Source organism: Oncorhynchus nerka, linkage group LG23, assembly GCF_034236695.1.
Source record: "Oncorhynchus nerka isolate Pitt River linkage group LG23, Oner_Uvic_2.0, whole genome shotgun sequence".
In the NCBI taxonomy this organism is placed as follows: domain Eukaryota; kingdom Metazoa; phylum Chordata; class Actinopteri; order Salmoniformes; family Salmonidae; genus Oncorhynchus; species Oncorhynchus nerka.
This window is the reverse complement of record NC_088418.1, coordinates 27,404,503-27,425,608: the sequence shown is the minus strand read 5'-3', so window position 1 is coordinate 27,425,608 and position 21,106 is coordinate 27,404,503. Positions and strand designations below refer to the sequence as shown.

Genomic DNA, 21,106 nt, shown 5'->3' with positions numbered 1-21,106 from the left:
ACTTTAATGACTCACGGGTGTGAATACTTTTGTAAATTCAATATTTCTCTATTTCGTTTTCAATAAATTTCCAACAATTTCGAAAAGGGTTTCACTTTGTCATTATGGGGTATTGTGTGTCGATGGGTGATTAAAAAACATATTTTATCCTTTTTGAATTTTGGCTGTAACACTGCGGAATAAGTCAAGGGGTATGAGTACTCTCTGAAGGCACTTAATTACTTCATCATGCTTAAAGGGATATTCAATGTCTGCTTTTTAAATTTTTACCCATCTACCAATATGTGCCCATCTTTGCAAGGCATTGGAAAATCTCTGGTCTTTGTGTATGAAATTCACTGCTCGACTGAGGGACCTTACAATTATCTGTGTGTGTGGGGTACAGAGACGAGGCAGTCATTCAAAAATCATGCTAAACACTATCATTGCAGTCTATGCAACTCATTATGAGCGAATATTTACTCCTGAACATATTTAGGCTTGCCATAACAAAGGGGTTGAATACTTATTAACTCAATACATTTCAGATTTTTCTTTGTTTATTATTTGTAAACATTTCGAAAAACATCATTCCACTTTGATATTGTGGTGTATTGTGTTTAGGCCAGTGACAAAAAACAAATCGCAATTTAATCTATTTTAAATTCCGGCAGCAACACGACAATATGTGGAAAATGTCAAGGGGTGTGAATACTTTTAAGTATCATGACAATATTGTATCAGTTCTCTGGCAATTCCCATCCCTAACACAAACACACAGCCCTCTATACACAGACACAGACACACAGTCTTCAAGCCTTAATTGCGTGCTCTGATGGATTCTTTGGATTTCAAAGCCGCCTCCTCCAAAGCACAACATTAGCTGAAGAGTGCGTTAAGGAAGCCACGTTAATGGCAGCCGTTACCCCGGCAACTGCCAAATGAAAGTGTGCAGGTTCTTGATCTTTCGGGGGCAGTGAAAGGTTGAGGAGGAGGAGTAGGAGGAGGAAAGTTTGGGTCTGTGTGCGAGAAAGAGTTATCTCACCATGGTCATTAGACTAAAACAGACGTTTAGAATTCCACACCTAAGTAATATTCATTAGGCACCAAATGGAAGAAAACGGACTGAAACATGGAGGGACTGCCTCTACTTAAGAGACAATTGTTTTTGATTTCTGTTGCAAAATGTTTTGCTACAATGTGCACTAATGGATACAACCTTGCCCTTGACATGTTGCCCTCAATGTGGTGACTTCTTAGCGGTGCATTCGGAAAGTATTCAGACCCCTTCACATTTTCCACATTTTGTTACGTTACAGCCTTATTCTAAAATGGATTTTTTTAAAATGATAAATTACCATCAATCTACACACAACACCCCATAATGACAAAGTGAAAACAGGTTTTTAGAAAATTTTGCAAATGTATAATTATTATTAATATTTCTAAACGAAACCTTATTTACATAAGTATTCAGACCCTTTGCTATGAGACCTAAGCTCGAAATTGAGCTCCGGTGCATCCTGTTTCCATTGATCATCCTTGATGTATCTACAACTTGGTTGGAGTCCACCTGTAGTAAATTCAGTTGATTGGTCATGATTTGGAAAGGCACACACCTGTCTATATAAGGTCCCACAGTTGATAGTGCATGTCGGAGCAAAAACCAAGCCAGGAGGTCAAAGGAATTGTCCGTAGAGCTCCGAGACAGGATTGTGTCAAGGCACAGATCTGGGGAAGCGTACCAAAACATTTCTGCAGCATTGAAGGTCCCCAAGAACAGTGGCCTCCATTATTCTTAAATGGAATAAGTTTAGAGCCACTAAGACTCTTCCTAGAGCTGGCCGCCCAGCCAAACTGAGCAATCGGGGGAGAAGGGCCTTTGTCACGACTGATTTTCTCCTCTTTGTCTGAAGAGGAGGTGTAGCAGGGATCGGACCAAAATGCAGCGTGGTAAGTGTCCATAGTTGTTTTTAATGAATAAATGCGAAACACCACAAAACAATAAACGAAACGTGAATAACCGAAACAGTACCGTGTGGTGAAACAAACACAGACACGGAAACATTCACCCACAAAGTACCCACAGAATATGGCTGCCTAAATATGGTTCCCAATCAGAGACAACGATAGACAGCTGCCTCTAATTGAGAACCAATCTAGGCAACCATAGACATACAATATACCTAGAAAGGAAACAGCCCCATAAACATACAAAAAACCCTAGACAATAAAAAAACACATACATCACCCATGTCACACCCTGACCTAACCAAAATAACAAGGAAAACAAAGAATACTAAGGGCAGGGTGTGACAGCCTTGGTCAGGGAGGTGACAAAGCTCCAGAGTGTCCTTCTGGAAGGTTCTCCTATTTCCACAGAGGAAATCATCTCTGCAGCCCTCCACCAATCAGGCCTTTATGGTAGAGTGGCCAGACGAAAGACACTCCTCAGTAAAAGGCACATGACAGCCCGCTTGAAGTTTGCCAAAAGGCACCTAAAGGACTCTAACCATGAGAAACAAGATTCTCTGGTCTGATGAAACCAAGATTGAGATCTTTGGCCTGAATGCCAAGCGTCACGTCTTGCGGAAACCTGGCGCCATCCCTACAGGGAAGCACAGTGGTTGCAGCATCATGCTGTGGGGATGTTTTTCAGCGGCAGGGACTGGGAGACGAGTGAGGATCGAGGGAAAGATGAACGGAGAAAAGTACAGCGTGATCCTTGATGACAACCTGCTCCAGAGCGCTCAGAACCTCCAACTGGGGTGAAGGTTCACCTTTCCAACAGGACAACAACCCTAAGCCCACACCCAAGACAACGCAGGAGTGGCTTCGGGGCAAGTCTCTGAACGTCCTTGCGTGGCCCAGCCAGAGGCCGGACTTGAACCTGATCAAACAGGGCTTGAGAGGATCTGCAAAGAAGAATGGGAGAAATCCCCCAAAAACAAGTGTGCCAAGCTTCGAGCGTCATACCCAAGAAGACTCGAGGCTGTAATCGCTGACCAAGGTGCTTTGACAAAGTACTGAGTAAAGGGTCTGAATACTTATGGAAATGTGATATTTTGCTTGGTCATTATGGGGCATTGTGTGTAGATTGATGAGGAGAAAATGCTTTCATCCATTTTAGAATAAGGCTGTAACGTAACAAAATGTGGAAAAAGGTGAAGGTCTCTGAATACTTCCCGAATGCACTGTAGATGGTTGTGGATTGAGACAGACTTAACTGAGGACAAGACTGTTACTGATAGGAAAGTGTGTGTGTGTGTGTGTGTGCGGCCAACCACCAGACAGGAAGCTCGAGGCATCATCTCTAAGATCACAGCAGGGCTCTCGCCTACGCACTCATTGCCGTGGGTCAGCTGTCTACTCTGCACTGTCAACCACTGCATGCTTGATATCTAGTGTAACGTCATATTCATAAAGGTGTAACTTTATTACGCAGATTGATGAAGTATCACCGGACTTCCTGACGCTAACCTGGTTGTGGATCACATGCGGTGACGCATTCATTTCCCACAGAATGCTGACTCGTACTCCACTGTGACTGTAAAATACGACTATGGATTTCCGATTGATGCTCTGCGCTACCATTTACTGCTGGTCCTCCAAGTTCAGTTCATGATCTTACTGTCATTTTCAAAATCTTGTTATCAAATCACAAAACCCCAACATGGCAACAAAGTATTTGTGAACAGTGATTTCATTGGGTGAGGTTAACGAAGTGTTTTGAGGCCATTTTTATGAAACGCTATGGACGATATTCATTGAAGTTGTGATTTGTGTGTACTATGTGTTCTATGTGTGTGTTTTCTCACGTCTACCCAACCTCTTGTTTGTCTGTCCGTCACAGATGGTGATCTGGTGTGTGAGCGCACGCTCAAGTACTTCCTGGGCATCGCAGGCAGGAAGTGGGTGGTGAGCTTCCAGTGTGAGTTCAGAGTTCCGTCACTGTAATTTGTCCACTCACCACAGACCGATTTTAGGGAAACCAGTGTTAATGTGAAACCACAGGGAAGGGAAGGTTTCTTACGTAACACAGCTCAAGGAAAATGGGGATCGTTTGTGTTGCTGAATATAAGGATTATTTTTGTTTCTATACTCCACAGGGATTTCCGAGTGTTTCAAACAAGGGAGAGTCTTAAATGAGGTACACACTCTGGTTGCATGTCATATTCCAAGAACAGATTACAGAATATTCCATGTTTCCCATTGAGTTAATCTTTTAAACTATTGATGGGCGCAGCTGGTTGTGAAGCATGGACTTTAATTTGTATTTTTCTTGGTAATGTACTGGTATTGTTTTTCCACAATGTCTTGGTCGTAATGACAAATGATACTACCGACTTCCCTATTAAGAATATTTTAACCCTTCGTCGCCCCCAACCCACACAGACGCCATTTGAGGTGCGAGGAGACGTTGTGAACGGACATGATCACCAAGGGCCCATGAGAGCACGGACCACAGGGGACACAAGTGTGAGTTTTACACCTGTTCTGTTACACCTTCACTATTACACCCCATAATACATCCCACACCCCATGTCACACCTGCACTATTCCACCCCAAATGTACACCTAGGTATTCTATTACAATTTATTACCCCATATTGCATGTAAACTAATACACCCCCATATTACAAGATGTGTGCAGTCTTTTACTTTTTAAAAAACTTTTTGCTGAACAGATTCTTTGATCTCCAGCACCTGCTTCAAACCACTAGATATGTCATCTTGGAGTACACGCCTAGTCCTGCTTTAAAAAGTCAAACCCATTTTCTAATGGTGCTTTGGTCTCCTTTTGGAGTGGGGCCAGATCTGAAAGCAGCAGCAGAGGAAACTTTGCAACTGAAGAGGAAAATTTGAAATGGCTTGATGTCATGTTGGTATTATTGGCTGCTTTGAGGAGGCCCCTAATTGAATTAACCAGTAATTTCAGGCCTATTTGAGGAGCCGATTACAGTCTCTCCACCTTGATGGCTTCAGACAGACTGCCGTGTTCATATTCGCTCCCTGTCGCCAGACGAACAGGACAGACAGTCAAACCGATAAATTGGTATTCTAGGCGTTTGCTGATTGCAAGATGTGAGTGGCATGGTGGTAGGGAGGGTGTGTGTGTGTGTGTGTTATCATGTCCTTGTTTTAATTCCACCTGAAGGGCATTAGGTGTCTAAATGAGAAATATGTAAGCGAGATGTTTGTTCATCAGACCGCCAACGCGGGCTAACGATCATTATGGATGGAGACTGAGGTGTTGAGATTGAGCATTTTTCGGTCAAACAGGTTGGAGCTTTATTTCTAAAACCGTAACATCCAACCGTATCGTGGATATTAACCTAGGCTTTGATGTGAAATCAGTTTTGTCGCTTTATGGCTTGACTGGCTATAAATAACTTTATTGTTTGGACAAATGTTAACTATTGATAATGAAGTACTTCATGAGATACCCATTTAGAACCTACTTTTTTTTCCATTTATAGGCCTAAATTAACAGTAAACGGTAGAGATGTTCCTGACTGGCGGTGCACTTTGCCAAAAGCATGGCTGTTACCATGGAGAATTCTGTAAAGCTTGAGCCTTTTTTTGTCCCCATGTTCTGTTTGACACCACACTGGATTCAAAAGCAGTTAGGGCTTTTGGTTTAATACAGTGTTTTCCCTACCATTGTATAGGCAGGGTGGAACCCCCCCAACTTTGGCTCAACTGGTTTCAATGGAACGTTATGGTCCCACAGGACCTGGATGTTGCTTTGTGCCCCACGTGGATGAAGGTCTTATCTCCTGAATTTACTCAATCTAAACTGAGCTCCTGTCTCTCTCTTTCCCTAGCTGCTGATGAAGGATTACGAGATCTGTTTCCAAGGCACTTTCACCGATATGACCACTGGTAAGTAACTGCAACGCTGACCAGAAAAGAACCCGCTTACAGACCATACTACACACAATCTCACCTCACCAAGAAATGGGTTGAGCATGGAACACTTTTTAAAAAATATTGTTATTTTTTTTTAGGTTTGCTTGAATTTTTTCTTTTAGAAAATACCATTGATTTATTTGGTAATGGTGGATGTTTTAATGTTTTTGGGGGAAAATGCAGTACTCTCTCTACTCGTACCCTTATTCAAAATAGAAGTCCATTTAAATTAGAAGTATCATCCGTTTCGCCTAGAGCCTTTTGCAGGTGACAGCTAGTCGGCTAAACTTTGGGAATGTTGGCTAATGGAACGAGATATTATGCTGTTTTTAATTTGTGTATAGATATATTTTTTTAAAGAAAGGATAAAAGTGAGAAGGCAAAAAGGAAGACGACTGGGTGCCAGGAAAAACAAAAGGTGGCCTTCATTTATGGAAAGCCTCCCCAGGGCTCCTGGTAGTACCACTGTCTCTATAGAGACAAGAAAATGAATCCACCTCTGTCTACCCAGTCCCCCTCATTTACCACTGTGAACTGTAGGACTCACACACTCACTGACACACACACACACACACTCTGGCATAGAGGACTAGTTCTCTGACGTTGGGAACAGTTTGAAGCCCATTGTTTTGTGCCTGTCAATTTATTGAATGGTTAAAAATTGCAATGTGCAGATAGTCTATGGGAGGGTTGAGAACTGACTGAAAGTTATGGATGAGTCATAGCTAGAGTTTAACAACCAGCTTGGATCTCAAACCATGCTACAATATAAAAGTTTAAAGAAATACCGTGTTCTTATGTCTTCACATGAGTGACCAAAGCAAGACTTGACTAGTTAAATAAAGGTTCCATTTTAAAACTTTTTATTTATTTTTAAGACCCGACAAAATGAAAAGTTAACAAAATATGCGTATATTGATAGCGTTTCAATCCACCAAACTAATAGATTTTCTTCAACTAGACCAAAAACAGTCAAAATCCTAGAAAGTCCAAATAGAATCCCAACAAAAAATAGTCCCAATGTTAATCAAAAAGCAAAAATGTGCAGTCCCCCTTCAAAATGCAGAAATATTTAATCAAATAAAGTTAGTCACACAAAAAAAAAAAAACAGGAAGGTTGTGGGAGCTCAATGTTAAGGCCTCTTCCAAAACAAAGGAATCCTTTTGTCGTTGACATAACAATCCAAAAAAATTTGCAACAAATATAACTTTGAATGGTTAATCTAGACTACTTAAAAGGTTTTCCACACAAAAAAAACCTCGGCCAGGTACACACATAGTTCCCCAAACGGCTCCCCTTCCTCTTAAAGGGACATTCCCTCTTAAAAGGGATAGTCCACTGAAATGACAATGGTGACCATCTTAGCTTTGCCAGTGCAAATAATGCAGTCAGAACTGGCAGATATATATAATAGCATGAAAATGAAAATACGCAGAGGTTTAACCTGGCAAGGTTTTTAAAACTTTAAACCAGACATAGGCACATATACATATCACCTCACAGTCACAAGAGGAGCTACAGGTAACTGCCAAAATAAAGAAAACACCAACGTGTCTTAATAGGGCGTTGGGCCACCACGAGCTGCCAGAACAACTTCAATGTGCCTTGGTATAGAGTGTCTGGAACTCCATTGGAGGAATTCGACACCATTCCATAATTCAGTGTTTAGTTGATGGTGGTGGGAAACGCTGTTTCAGACACCGTTTACTAAATTAAGTAAAAAATAAAAAGTAACACAAAATGGCAGAACAATAACGAGGCTATGTACTGGTACCGAGTCAATGTGTGGGGGTACAGGTTAGTCAAGGTAATTTGTTCATGTAGGTAGAGGTAAAGTGACTGCATAGATAATAAACAGCGAGGTAGCAGTAGTGTAAAAACAAATGGGGGAGGCAGCCAATGTAATAGGCCGGTGGCCATTTGATTAATTGCTCAGCAGTCTTTCGGTTGTCGTGCCCTCTTCACGACTGTCTTGGTGTGTTTGGACCATGTTAGTTTGTTGGTGATGTGGACACCAAGGACCTTAACTCTCGACCCGCTCCACTACAGCCCTGTCGATGTTAATGGGGGCCTGTTCGGCCCTCCTTTTCCTGTAGTCCACGATCATCTCCTTTGTCTTTCTCATCTCCCATAAGTGTTTAATTAAGTCGAGATTTGGTGACTGACACACACATACACCCTTCAAACCAGCTATGCTCCTTTGAGACCCCTCTTTCAAAGTCACTAAGAGAACTTCTAGCCATGGTAGAATCAATAATGGACACTTGGGCACCTTTTTATTTTATACATGACCCTAAGCATGATGGGATGTTTTAATTGCTTAATTAACTCAGGAACCACACCTGTGTGGAAGCACCTGCTTTCAATATAATTTGTATCCCTCATTTACTCAAGTGTTTCCTTTATTTTGCCACTTACCTGAACATTTACAGCAATTATTTGCCCTTAGGGGTAACTGTGGAGTAAAGTTGGTGCCAAGGGTCTGTAAACATTTTTTAAATTGTCATAGAATGTAATCTTTCACTCTTTTTGGAGACTCTTTTTAGTACAGTACCTTCAGAAAGTATTCACACCCCTTGACTTTTTCCACATTTTGTTGTTACATCCTAAATTTAAAATGGATAGATTTAAAAAATTTGTTTTCACTGTCCTACACACAATACCCTAAACTAGAATTTTTGAAATCTTTACAATTTTAATAAAAAATGAAAAGCTGAAATGTCTTGAGTCAATAAGTATTCAACCCCTTAGTTATGGTAAGCCTAAATAAGTTCAGGAGTGAACATTTGCTGAACAAGTCACATACTAAGTTGCATGGACATGATTTTTGAATGATTACCTCGTCTCTCTACCCCACACATACAATTATCTGTAAGGTCCCTCTGCCGAACAGTGAAATTCAAGCACAAATTCAAGCACAAAGACCAGGGAGGTTTTCCAATGCCTCGCAAAGAATGTCACCTATTGGTGCATGGGTGAAAAAACACTGAATATCCCATTGAGCATGGTGAAGTTTTGAATTACACTTTGGATGGTGTATTAATACACCTAGTCACTACAAAGATACAGGCGTCCTTCCTAACTCCGTTGCCGGATAGGAAGGAAACCACTAGATCCAAGAGGAAACATGGTTCAGTTTGCTTTCCACCAGACACTGGGAGATGTATTCACCTTTTAGCAGGACAATAACATTTACATTTAAGTCATTTAGCAGACGCTCTTATCCAAAACACATGGTCAAATCTATACTGGAGTTTCTTACCAAGAAGACAGTGAATGAAAATCTATGGCAAGATCTGAAAAATGATTGTCTAGCAATGATCAACAACCAATTCAACCAAGCTTGAAGAATTTTTAAAAGAATAGGAAAATGATGTGCAATCCAGGTGTGGAAACCTCTTAGACTTACCCAGAAAGACTCATAGCTGTAATGGCTGCCAAAAGAGCTTCTACAAAGTATTGACTCAGGGGAATGAATACTAATGTAAATGAGATATTTCATGTTCAGTAAATTTGCAAATATTTTCTTTTTTTTTCTCATGATGGAGTACAGTGTGTAAATGGGTGAGGAAAAACATATTTAATTCCAAATGGAATTCGGGCTGTAACAAAATGTGACCGACTGGCTCGATTCGGTCTTAGGTAGAAATATTTGAAGCAAGCAAGCAGCACATTTATTTATAAAGCCCTTTTTACATCAGCAGATGTCACAAAGTGTAATACAGAAAACCAGCCTAAAACCACAAACGGCAAGTGATGTAGAAGCACGGTGGCTAGGAAAAACTCCCTAGAAAGGCTGTAACCTAGGAAGAAACCTAGAGAAGAACCAGGCTGCTCTGAGGGGTGGCCAGTCCTCTTCTGGCTGTGCCAGGTGGTGAATATAAGAGTACATGGGCAAATGGTGTTGAAGTTGTTTTTTACATTTGTTAAAAGTAGAAAAAAAAAGAAAATGTCAATCATACACTACAGTTGAGGAACAATAGGGAAAGTAATTCTGCTTAGAAAGTTAATAAACTGGAGACTTCTTGTTTGTCTACACCCATTCAGCATCGTTCACACCCTCTTTAAGCTTCAGCACCACCCATCTATTTAAGGATTCACATGTGAATCAGGCTATGTACTAAACAACCAAAGATTTCAAGACTAAAGGCTGGTTTATACTACAGGTGTATTGGTAAATTTAATCTGGAGTGCCTGAATGTGTTCTAGGTGTTGTCAGATTGGCCATTTTGTAAATTCGGAGCGTTTCGCTTTTGGAGCGCACACTGGACGCTCTGGCCAAAAAGTAGGGTTGATCCGAGCGTTCTGACCGGACAATAGCAGTCAAGCACCCTTGCTAACTGGCTAATGTTGGCTAGCTTGCAACCTAATTGCAGATACAAAAGAGAACAGCTCACTCGAATCAATTTACTCGCCCTAGCAGAGCTGGTTGGTCTTTTTTGCCAACGTTTACTAACACCGGCCATATTCAACGGGCGTTGGGGGTTCATAAATTTGTCAGTTATTCTGCGCTCTGGCACACTCAGATGAGAGTGCTATGAAAAAGTTGTTGCAGTGACTTTCTATTGAAATGGACACTTGCATAGTGGAGTCTTAAGTTTTTAATACGCGATACATAACATTTTAAAAAGCCGTGTTAGACAGGATTACCTACACATTGTGGCCAGCTCTAAAAGACAGAAGCATGCTATATGACCAATCCGAACTCATTATGGCATGTCCAGCCCGCTCGTGATCTTGGCTAATCATGGCTAGCGGGAAGGTTGCTGTCTTCCTTAGGCTTAACTAACTAGGCTTGTAATTGAACAATTTTATTTGTAAGGCACATGAAAGTTCACATGTTCGAGAAGGCATTTCTGCCAAAAGTTGACATTCAAACGGCTCTCCTGTGAAGTAGTGACCCACGACATACGCCTAGTTTCCTGAATCGGGTCACACATCTCAAAATGTAGCTAGCTAGCTAGACTATCTTACCCGTATACATGGATGGACGCTTCTCTCTCTCTGTCACGGATTCCATGGTTGCCCTTCGTTTAAAGATGTAATCCGGAGACTTGTTTTATACATCAGCCTTTGTGTGTTCTCTTTTCGACTTCGTCTGCATATTTGCAATTAAACGCCAGAATTTTCTCCATCTCCTTAGCTATCATACTCAACTCGGTCCTCCAGAAAGTGGAGAGCAGCACATAAGCAGTTCTACTACGTGATATCTTTAAATAAAGCCGCTTTAGAAAGGATTACCTAAACCCTACTGACCAGCTCTCGTTATGGACAGAAGAGTGCTACATGGCAGACCAATCCGAACTCCTCTCGCGGCATGTCCAGCTCACTCAGTATCTCAGCCAATCTTGGCTAGCAGGAAGTTTTCTGCCTTTTTCCGTGACTTAACCAACTAGGCTCGTAATTTAACAATTGTATTTGTATTTACAGATGGCATACAAGCTTGTTATTAAGGCACATGAAAGTTCACATGTTCCAGAAGGTATTACTGCCCAAAAATGCATTTTGATAAATAAAATAAAAAAAGTTTACTTTGAAATGGTGCTCCTGTGAAGTAGTGACTCAGAAAGTGGAAAAAGTTCAGGGGTATAACTACTTTCTGAAGGCACTGTAGGTAGTTGGAGTTTGAGGTTCAATATTCTCCCTTCATCACAAATCTGATAAGCGCCAAACACTGATGGAAAGAGACTGTGAAGGTTATCTATATCTTGTCCTCTCTGTCCACTCCGCATTAGAAGAGACACTGTTCGGAAGAGGTAGAGGAGAGTTCATATTCCGTCATGCAATAACATTTCTTCTCCGGATGGATGGATGGATGAATGGATGGATGAAGGTCCTGGGGCATCAAAGTGCTCCTAATGTGTATTTCTGCAGGCTGGAACAATGCAGGCTTGGCTAATGGGTTTGCGTGTGCATTATAGATCAGGGGTTCTCAAGCTTTTGGGGCCTGTGACCCCTTTTCTGATCGCAAATTCATCAGGCACCCCATCATAATCAAGTCGAGTGAGATAAAAAATTTAAAAAAAGATTGCATACAAGGAGTTTTACCATGACTTCGGCAGTGCATGGCCAGACAAACCAATTCTCGGGCCCAGGGAAGGAACATTTTAAAGGCCCGGCTCTTAGCATTAGAAGGAAAAAGTTACCGTTTTCAAGCTAATTTTCTGCAGTTCTACACATTTTGCAATGAGGCAGAGAGAGATACTTGCAGTTTTAAAGCTTAAAGTAACTGCCCACTGTTTCAAGATTTCTATGAATCATGACCAATAATTAATTACATTATGTGGGAAACAGATTTCCATTAAAAAAAAAGGTAATTACGCATGTTCAAAATCAGCTTTTCTGTGTTGGAATGGTGTGGGATTACCCCAACAACAGAATGGTGTGGGCATATACCGGTCATTAAAAATATGAATACCAGTAGACTGCTGATTGGCCAGCTCAATGAAGAAATGACAAGCACTTTTTAAACGGTTGTCTGTTTTGAGTTTGAGGTGTTGTTTTTTTCCTCAAGTTTATGCATTGGCCACGAACAATGTTCCCTGTAAATGTTTTGGGACACTGAGCAAATATTAGGTCTTGTGAGCGGAAACTTGAACATTCTTATGATGTTTATTTTTTTTTTTTTGCGTGCGTTTACAGTAGACACTGAGGCTGTACCCTGACAGTTTTAGACAGCCACAATAGTATATTGGCTACTATTTGAGCTTAATGTAGGCCTACCAACAAAACCAATAAAGCAAATCCCATAACATTTTCACATGGAAATAGCTCATGATTTCTATGACATCCTACAGTAGCCTATATTGTGGTGTTCAATGCTGGCATACATTGCATGAGACAAATATATGTTTTTAAACATAAAGGGCTTGAAATTGATTACTGTAACACCAAGGGCCAAATAGGTGACTGTAAATTCTATTGTGTTGTGTGATGCAAGAAACCACAAAATAGTCATTATTATTACTACCATACAGAGAATTAGACAATGTTTTCTACCCCTCTGCCTATGGGCTTATTTGCATATTCAATTCAACACTGACCCTTTTAATTAAGACATAAGATTTTTACCTGGCTGGCTTTTCAAAGAAATGTAGCCTATACTTGTGCTCTTGTAGGAAGCAGTAACTTCTAATTGCTGACCTATAACTTGACTAATAACTTCAAAGAATATCAAAAATGTGCACACGCATAGCTCTGATCTGAAAAGCATATTCACTCTTGGGGGATTTGAAAGACCACTCCTGGGCTATCCTCATCAATATAATTCTACTCAGGTACGCTCTGACTCTGCCTACAACATAATCACAAACTCAATCTTGAAAAGTTAGGTTTGTTGCATTGAAAAGGGGCTGATATAATGTTGATTGGATCACAGAAGAAAAAAAACGTTGCTCTGTATAGTGCAAAGTAATGGGGCGAACTCGGTGACGTTCAATCTCTTTCGTCTCTGCGTGGGCCTGGCATTTCTTCTGCGAGGCAGTCTTGGAGGTGCATGGCCGCTCACCCGTGAAGCTTAGAGGGAACATTGGCCACCAATACGACTATAGGATGAGTGAGATTTTCACTGGACAGTTACACTAATTTAAAGTTTAAAAAATACAAATAATAATTGTAATTTGTGGAGTACTGTGAATACCAATGTCCCTGTGAGCCTCCCAGGCCCATGTCGAGAACACAAATTGTAGATTCATAATATTACATTGAATTACTTATTCCAAAATGCTTTAATCTGCTGTTTAAACGGAGGGGTGGACCCCCCCGCAGTACCTCTGGGGGTCCGTGGACCCCACTTTGAGAACGCCTGCTTTAGATTACGTGCTAAATGACTAGTGTCAGCGGGTGTGCGTGCATGCATGCGTTTTTGGCTTTCTTTCACGTGGAGAGGGTACACAACTGGAGTCTGTTCTCGGCAACATGTCTCAACAGGGTCTTCATCTATTATTTACCTGCCTGCTTCCACTGTGTGTATCATATACAATAAGTGCAATCTATATCATCTCTACACCATGTGCATTTACTTGGCTTTCCCCAAATGAGGATTTTCTTGAAGTAGAAAATATTTTTAGTTTGAAAATGTTACATTTTTTTGCGTATTGAATAACAAGGTTGTTATTGCAAAAGATAATTTATCCGTGACTTACCAGACTGAATAAAAGTTAAGTATGAATAATACGAGTGCCACTTTGTTGGTGCAGATTTGGTTTTTCACTGGGATATAGAGTGCAATTAGAAAGTGCTGTGAACACGAGCCCTGAAAGCAAAGAATCATCAATGCTGCGGTTGGTTTCCTATATGTAGCTTGTTGATTTACACGTTTCTAACCTTGTAATGTTTGGAATTAAGTTTTTCTTCCTGAAGTGAACAAATTCTTGGCTAGATCCACAAAATATATTGTTTTCAGTAAATATTCCTTCCCCCATGTTTCTTGTCCAAAGTCTGTCCTGATTCTTGAGCAGCAACATTATACCCTTTTCAAATTATAGTGGCAAACTTTTCACACAATTTTTTCCAGCCACTACGGTGAATGCATAACCAGGTTAGCACAGTGAAGGGAAGTACAGCTCGGCTTGTTTGTGTGGACTCGTTAATGTGAAAAGGGTACCGAATATAACTCCGCAAAACAAACCACCCAGTAGTTGTCCAGGAGAAGGGCCAGACACCCCTGGTATAACCAAGCAATGTGATGGAAACTCTCTGAACATCACACCACCTGTGGATGAAGACCGACACAAACGAAAAACGAGACAGACTGAAGACATTAACAAAGTGAATAAAGTGATACTTCAAATCAAATGAAAAATGTACAGTATATCGTGATATTATGTAGTTATAGTACGGACAGTGGAAAATATTGTGATATTACTTAATGTTCATTTTGTACACTCCTACTCTGATGAGAGCGTGTAAAAAGTGTTCCAATCTTCTCACCATATGAATTCATAACCAGAGGTCACCTCGGGTTTAGGTTGGTTTTGCGATGGTGTAGTCATTCATTGGCCAAGGGAACCGTGGAATAATTTTAGAGGAAGGAATACAGTCTGGTACCTAGCTGTTTTTGGACGTTGAAACTTACCAATGGCAATGTGTAGCCTGTGTCCGAAACACCCTAGTCTTGTCCATTTTGTTCAGCTCCAATGCTTTGACCATGTTCCATCCGCTGTCGGTGGTCATACATACTTGACGTGACTCTTTCAAGCCCCAGGATGAAAGTGCCTCCCTCAGCCCAGCTGCAATTATGCCTCCGGTGTGGTCGTCTGGGAAATAAGAGGTCTGAAGGCATTTGCTTTGCAGCTTACAGTTGTCGTCAATGTAATGAATCGTGAGGCTAATGTATGGCTCTGTGGTCCGGCTTGACCATAAGTTGGCAGTGGTAGCGAAGAATGTAGTGTTAGGGATTTTGTTGGCAACTCTGCCCCCAGACCTTCTGTGTAGAGTTCTGGCAGACGTGTTGTTGAAGTATTTACGGCTCGGCATCTCATATCTTGGGTCTAGAGTTCGAATCAACTTTCTGAAACTGTCTTCCTCCGCAGTTTGAATTGGTTCCATGTCTCTATGTGATACGTAATTGCACTCGTTATCTCATTCCACTTCTTGCTCTTTTTGTCATAGGGAATACCACTAACGAATGATGCCTTGAGTGATAGCTGAGTGCGGGTCTTGCTTGAAGATGTCTTGGGAATTGTGTCGGGGGTTTGTTGCACGCATTCTGGTAGATTCTTCACATTCGTGCACATGCAGGGTTTTCAGGTGGTGAAAAAGATTGCTGGTGTTTCCACCTTTTGGCCTGTGCGTCGACACAATTTACAAAGTACTGTTTGTTGGTCAAGGTCGGATATCAAGCTAAACCAGTTCCAAACGACAGAGTAGTCCCCCTTTTTTCGAACCAATTATTCGTCCTGCAAATCAACATCAATAGCGTTATTCTCCTTGTCAGTCATTCTCGGTGCTTGATTTTCAGGGGGCAGTTTTGCTAACGGAAGGAGTTTACTTCACAAAATTTCCGCTTACTCTGCACTTGTGCATGCTTGTTTGTTGACTTTGATTGGCAAACAGATTGCGTGTAATGTCCGAGAAGAAACTCAGCTGAAATTAACTAAACAAAAACGCTTTATTTCATACGTGTATTAATTTATCAATCAAATGTATTTATAAAGCCCTTTTTATATCAGCCATTGTCACAAAGTGCTGTACAGAAACCCAGCCTAAAACACCAAACAGCAAGCAATGCAGATCATACCGGTGTACCGCCAACACCTACGTCAGAAAGAAATTACGTGGTCTTCATGGACAGGTTCTATGTTACCAACCTATTAACACATATATGATGAGGTTCTCTCTCCTTAATCGTCGTCTCTCCACCAACCCACTGCTACGTCCATCCTTTTATACTTTTCTCCCTATCTCTTCCCATTCGTGTGATCAAATCCTGTAATGAATCCACGCTCTAATTAATTAGTTTTTGGGGATGTGGAAGATGGAGGGAGAGGAGGTAAGAAAGAAATTAAGTCTGGTGACATGGTGAAAAAAGGAGTTGATACCTATCCATGACGAGGTTTAGCGGCCTTCTCGTTCGACTGTTACTTAAGATGATCAGGGCCTCAAGCCAACTTTTAAATGTAGAGAGAATGTTCGCTAAGTGCATGGTTAGACCATGTGTCGATACTGATAGGATTGAAAGAAAAGCAGTGCTGCTCTTGGATCAGCTTTCATTCAAATTAACATTCAAATTATTCCACAATACTTAAAATTAGAATTATTCCACAATATTACCACCTATGGCTGCAAACAGTAGCGGTGCATGGGTAAAATCACTGGAGAAGCCAAGCCAGGGAAAAAAGCTAGATTACAACCCACGTGTTGTGATAATTGTGTTGTTTGCTCTATAACCTGTTAATTCATATGCCTCGACACTATGATACATAGGCCTAAGGCCGAGACAGTAGGAAGATACAGTGGCAGAATAAATTCAACCACACCTTTGTTTCATCACAAAACCGGAGAGCAACATCTGTCCAGTGAAGTCCACGAAACATATTGCATGTAACAAACAGTTAAATGACCTACAGCATGGTCAAGCAAGTTAATGTTTCGGACTACTAAACAGCTATTGATTTTGAACCACCGAGTTACCACAAAGAAATCATGCGCTGCCTCCACTATTCCAGCACCATTTCAACTTTTAACATCGTCTAATCACCTAAAAAACAAAAGTAGAAAAAAACATGTCGACTTGTAGAGAAACGCCAATACCATCTTCCTCTTTCATGTTGCCTAAACGGTCTATGACTCTGTCATGATACAGTACACGGTTTATTTTTTGTTGTCTTAGGCTACCTGGATAAAATGCCAGCCCAGCTAGCTACAAAAGTAGGGTGGTTGGTCGGGGTGGGCGTATACCACAAACACCTGGCAACCTAAAGGTTGAGAGTTCAAATCGAATCATGGACAACTTTGACCATTTTAGCTAATTAGCAACTTTTCAACGATTATCTACTTTTTTTGATACTTTTACCTTTTCCAAATTCGTAACATATGCTATATATACAGAAGTATATGGACACCCCTTCAAATGAGAAGATTCGGCTATTTCAGCCACACCCGTTGTTGACCGGTGTATAAAACTGAGCACACAGCCATGCAATCTCCATATATAAACATTGGCAGTAGAATGACCTTACGAAAGAGCTCAGTGATTTTCAATGTGGCACCGTCATAGGATGCCACCTTTCCAACGTGTCAGTTCGTCAAATGTCTGCCCTGCTAGAGCTGCCCCGGTCAACTGTAAGTGCTGTTATTATGAAGTGGAAACATCTAGGAGCACAAAGTGATAGGCCACACAAGCCCACAGAACAGGACCGCCGAGTGCTGTAGCGTGTAAAAATCCTCTGTCCTCAGTTGCAACACTCACTACTGAGTTCTGGAAGGCAACGTTAGCACAATAGCTGTTCATAGGGAGCTTCATGAAATGCGTTTCCATGGCTGAGCAGCCGAAAAAACAAGCCTAAGATCACCATGCGCAATGCCAAGCGTTGGCTGGAGTGGTGTAAAGCTCGCCACCATTGGACTTTAAAACAGTGGAAACGCGTTCTCTGGGGTGATCAATCATGCTTCACTATCTGGCAGTCCAACGGACAAATCTGGGTTTGGCAGATGCCGGAAGAAAGCTACTTGCCCCAATGCATAGTGCCAACTGTCAAGTTTGGTGGAGGAGGAATAATGGTCTGCGGCTGTTTTTCATTGTTTTGGCTAGGCCCCTTAGTTCCAGTGAAGGAAGTCTTAATGCTACAGCATACAATGATTTTCTAGACAATTCAGTTTGGGGAAGGTCCTTTCCTATTTCAGCATGTCAATGCCCCTGTGCACAAAGCAAGGTCCATACAGAAATGGTTTGTTCGAGAACGGTGTGAAGAACTTGACTGGCCTGCACAGAGTCCTGACCTCCACCCAATCGAACACCTTTGGGATGAATTGGAACGCCGACTGCGAGCCAGGCCTAAAGGATCAACATCAGTGCCCGACCTCACTAATTCTCTTGTGGCTGAATGCTGCAGGGACTTGCTTCCAATGTTCCAACATCTAGTGGAAAGCCTTCCCAGAGGAGAGGAGGCTGTTATAGCAGCAAGAGGGGGGGACCAACTCCATGTTAATGCCCATGGTTTTGGAATGAGATGTTCGATGAGCAGGTGTCCACATACTTTTGCTCATGTGTTGTGTGTGTGTGTGCATATAATACGTTTTGCAATTCATAACATAATGTAATTCGTAGCTTCTTATACGAAGTGGGTGATAGACATCCACATTAAGACATCCACACATTAATATATACCATACGTATCATACAAAATGGAGAGTCACCGATTTGCGTACAGAATAATACGCAATGCTCTGAGACCAAGTTGCACTGTCAGACAGCCTAAACATCTTGATTATACGTTTTACCAGAGATGTTCTGTGAATAAAGTGACGCAGTGGGGCAATAAAAAGCATCTGACGATGCCCTTTGGCTGCCCTACGAGTTGTTTGGATCACTCGTAGACGTGCGAAGGTTTTCAAGAGTCACGTTATTAATGAAGGCTCTGGGGAACTCACTGACCTCTGTCTCTTAATCAGAATGTATGTCTTTCTCGCTCTCCCATTTCTCCAGGTCAGATGGAGTGGATGGTGGAGCTTTGCGGCGCAACAGTGGTTCAAGAGCCTCTTCTCTTCACTGGTGAACTGGTAAGAATGTCTGTCTGACCTTGAAAATTTTATGTTATTTGTCACATGCGCCGAATACAACAGACTACCGTGAAATGCGTACTTCCCAACGATGCATCAGGCTAGATAATAATAAGAGTAAACTAAAGAACAGACTAGCAGCAGCATATGATGAGAATGAAAGTGTGTGTGTGTGTGTGTGGGGGGCAGAGTGTGTACAGTGAGCTCCCAAAATATTGAGATGGTGACACATTTTTTGTCGTTGTTTTGGATTTGAAATTATACAATGACTATGATGTTAAAATGCAGACGGTTTAATTTTTTTATCCATATCCGGTGAAACGTTTCAAAATTACAGCACTTTGTACACAGTCCCCCCCCATTTTAGCGGACCAAAAGTATTGGGAGAAATTGTATGCGTAGTAAAGTAGTCTAAAGTTCAATGAGTTAGATGCACAAATATCATAACCCCCCCCATTTGTGTGTCTAACATTCTCTCATTATTATTATTAATAATGATTCATTCAGGATTATCTGTAATCATGGTAGAATCCACATTAATGTAGAAGTGCTTAGAAGCATATTCTATTCTTATTTACAATTAAAAGTGACTCCAAAATGACACACTACATTATTTATTTTTTCTATTGGGCACATAATCATCTGAAACACAACCAAAACAAATGCATCCAACAAGTTTGTAGAGTCACAAGCTTGATGTAATCATTGCGTGCTAGGAATATGGGAACAAATACTATACTTTTGACAACTTCAATACACATATAAGTGAATTTCTCCAATACCTATTGGTCTCCTAAAATGGGGTGGACTAAGTACAAAAATGATATGATATGGATGAAAATACCCTCAAATTAAAGCAGTCTGCACTTTAACCTCATAGTCATTTAAAATCCAAAGTGCTGGAGTACAGAGCCAAAACAACAACAAATGTGTCACTGTCCCAATACTTTTGGAGCGCACTATATATAGTATTTCTAAGTATGCATAGAGTCAGTGCAAGATGAATGCAGATAGACTTGTAAATGCGTGAAGAGGGAACAAACATCCACACACCACTACACTCAACAACCAAAACTATGCTCAAGTATCCTCTGTGTGTGTGAGAACCCTGCAGAAGGTCTTACTGTGTCTATTGGCTGTAAATATCACAGTGTGGGCCTTTGTAAGTCCTGTGTTGTAACTGCACTGAAAGTGGAGAAATACTAAATTACTCTTGTTCTTTACTTGAGTGGATAATTCCGGATACAGTAGTGGGGAAGAGGGGATTATCAATTCTCTTTTTCTTACTTTTTGTCAGAAAACTCGTCAGCTAATAGTGGTACAACCAGGCTCGGACCAATCACCAATAAACTACCAAGGTGAGTCTCACAAGTGGAAATGACTCTTCCACAAACTCTTCTCACTCTTCCACACACAGTCACACACACATTTTCTTTCACACACATTTCCAACATTTTTCTCTCTCACACACACATTCTCACGCAAACACACACCGTTAGGCTCCGTTCCTAAAAATGCTGTGATTATGGTGCCGTCACGGCCAACGACAGGGCGGTTGCATAAGTCATCCACACCCCCTGTCGCCCTGAGGCTGAAGCACCGCACAGGGATAGACCTCTAGTGTGTCAGACAGAGTGGGGGTGGGGAGAAAAAGCTGTGTTTGTGTGTACTATCTGGGGGTCTGAGAAACATGTATAATTTTTTATTTTATTTTTATGTCCGCTGTAACAAATGGACTAATAAAGCTAAAGAGGAAAATGGAAAGGGAGGGAGGGGGTGATGAGAGAGGTGCTGCAGCAGCATCCTTATGGGGCACCATTCTAAACATGCTATATTATGTGAAAAATATAAATTCTGTGCCACAAAATACATCTCTTTAATTAAAAAGTTACAAACTGCACCAAACCCAATACATCCCTCTCACGGTGGTCTAGTTTGTGTAGTTACATATTTAACGTGGCCTTTCTTACCCAACGTCCTCAGGCTCTCCCA

At 41.2% G+C, this 21,106-nt stretch overlaps 1 protein-coding gene across 3 annotated transcripts in view; it reads left to right on the top strand.

Moving 5' to 3' along the window:
• The window catches only part of LOC115106633 (breast cancer type 1 susceptibility protein homolog), a 50,098-nt gene that overhangs the window by 21,464 nt on the left and 7,528 nt on the right, over nucleotides 1-21,106 (top strand). For all 3 annotated transcript variants that reach the window (XM_029629548.2, XM_065008019.1, XM_029629549.2), the window contains exons 15-20: nucleotides 3,833-3,910; nucleotides 4,089-4,129; nucleotides 4,375-4,458; nucleotides 5,808-5,865; nucleotides 19,041-19,114; nucleotides 20,412-20,472. In XM_029629548.2, the coding sequence (XP_029485408.2) occupies nucleotides 3,833-3,910; nucleotides 4,089-4,129; nucleotides 4,375-4,458; nucleotides 5,808-5,865; nucleotides 19,041-19,114; nucleotides 20,412-20,472 (396 nt within the window). The remainder of the gene's footprint in view (nucleotides 1-3,832; nucleotides 3,911-4,088; nucleotides 4,130-4,374; nucleotides 4,459-5,807; nucleotides 5,866-19,040; nucleotides 19,115-20,411; nucleotides 20,473-21,106) is intronic.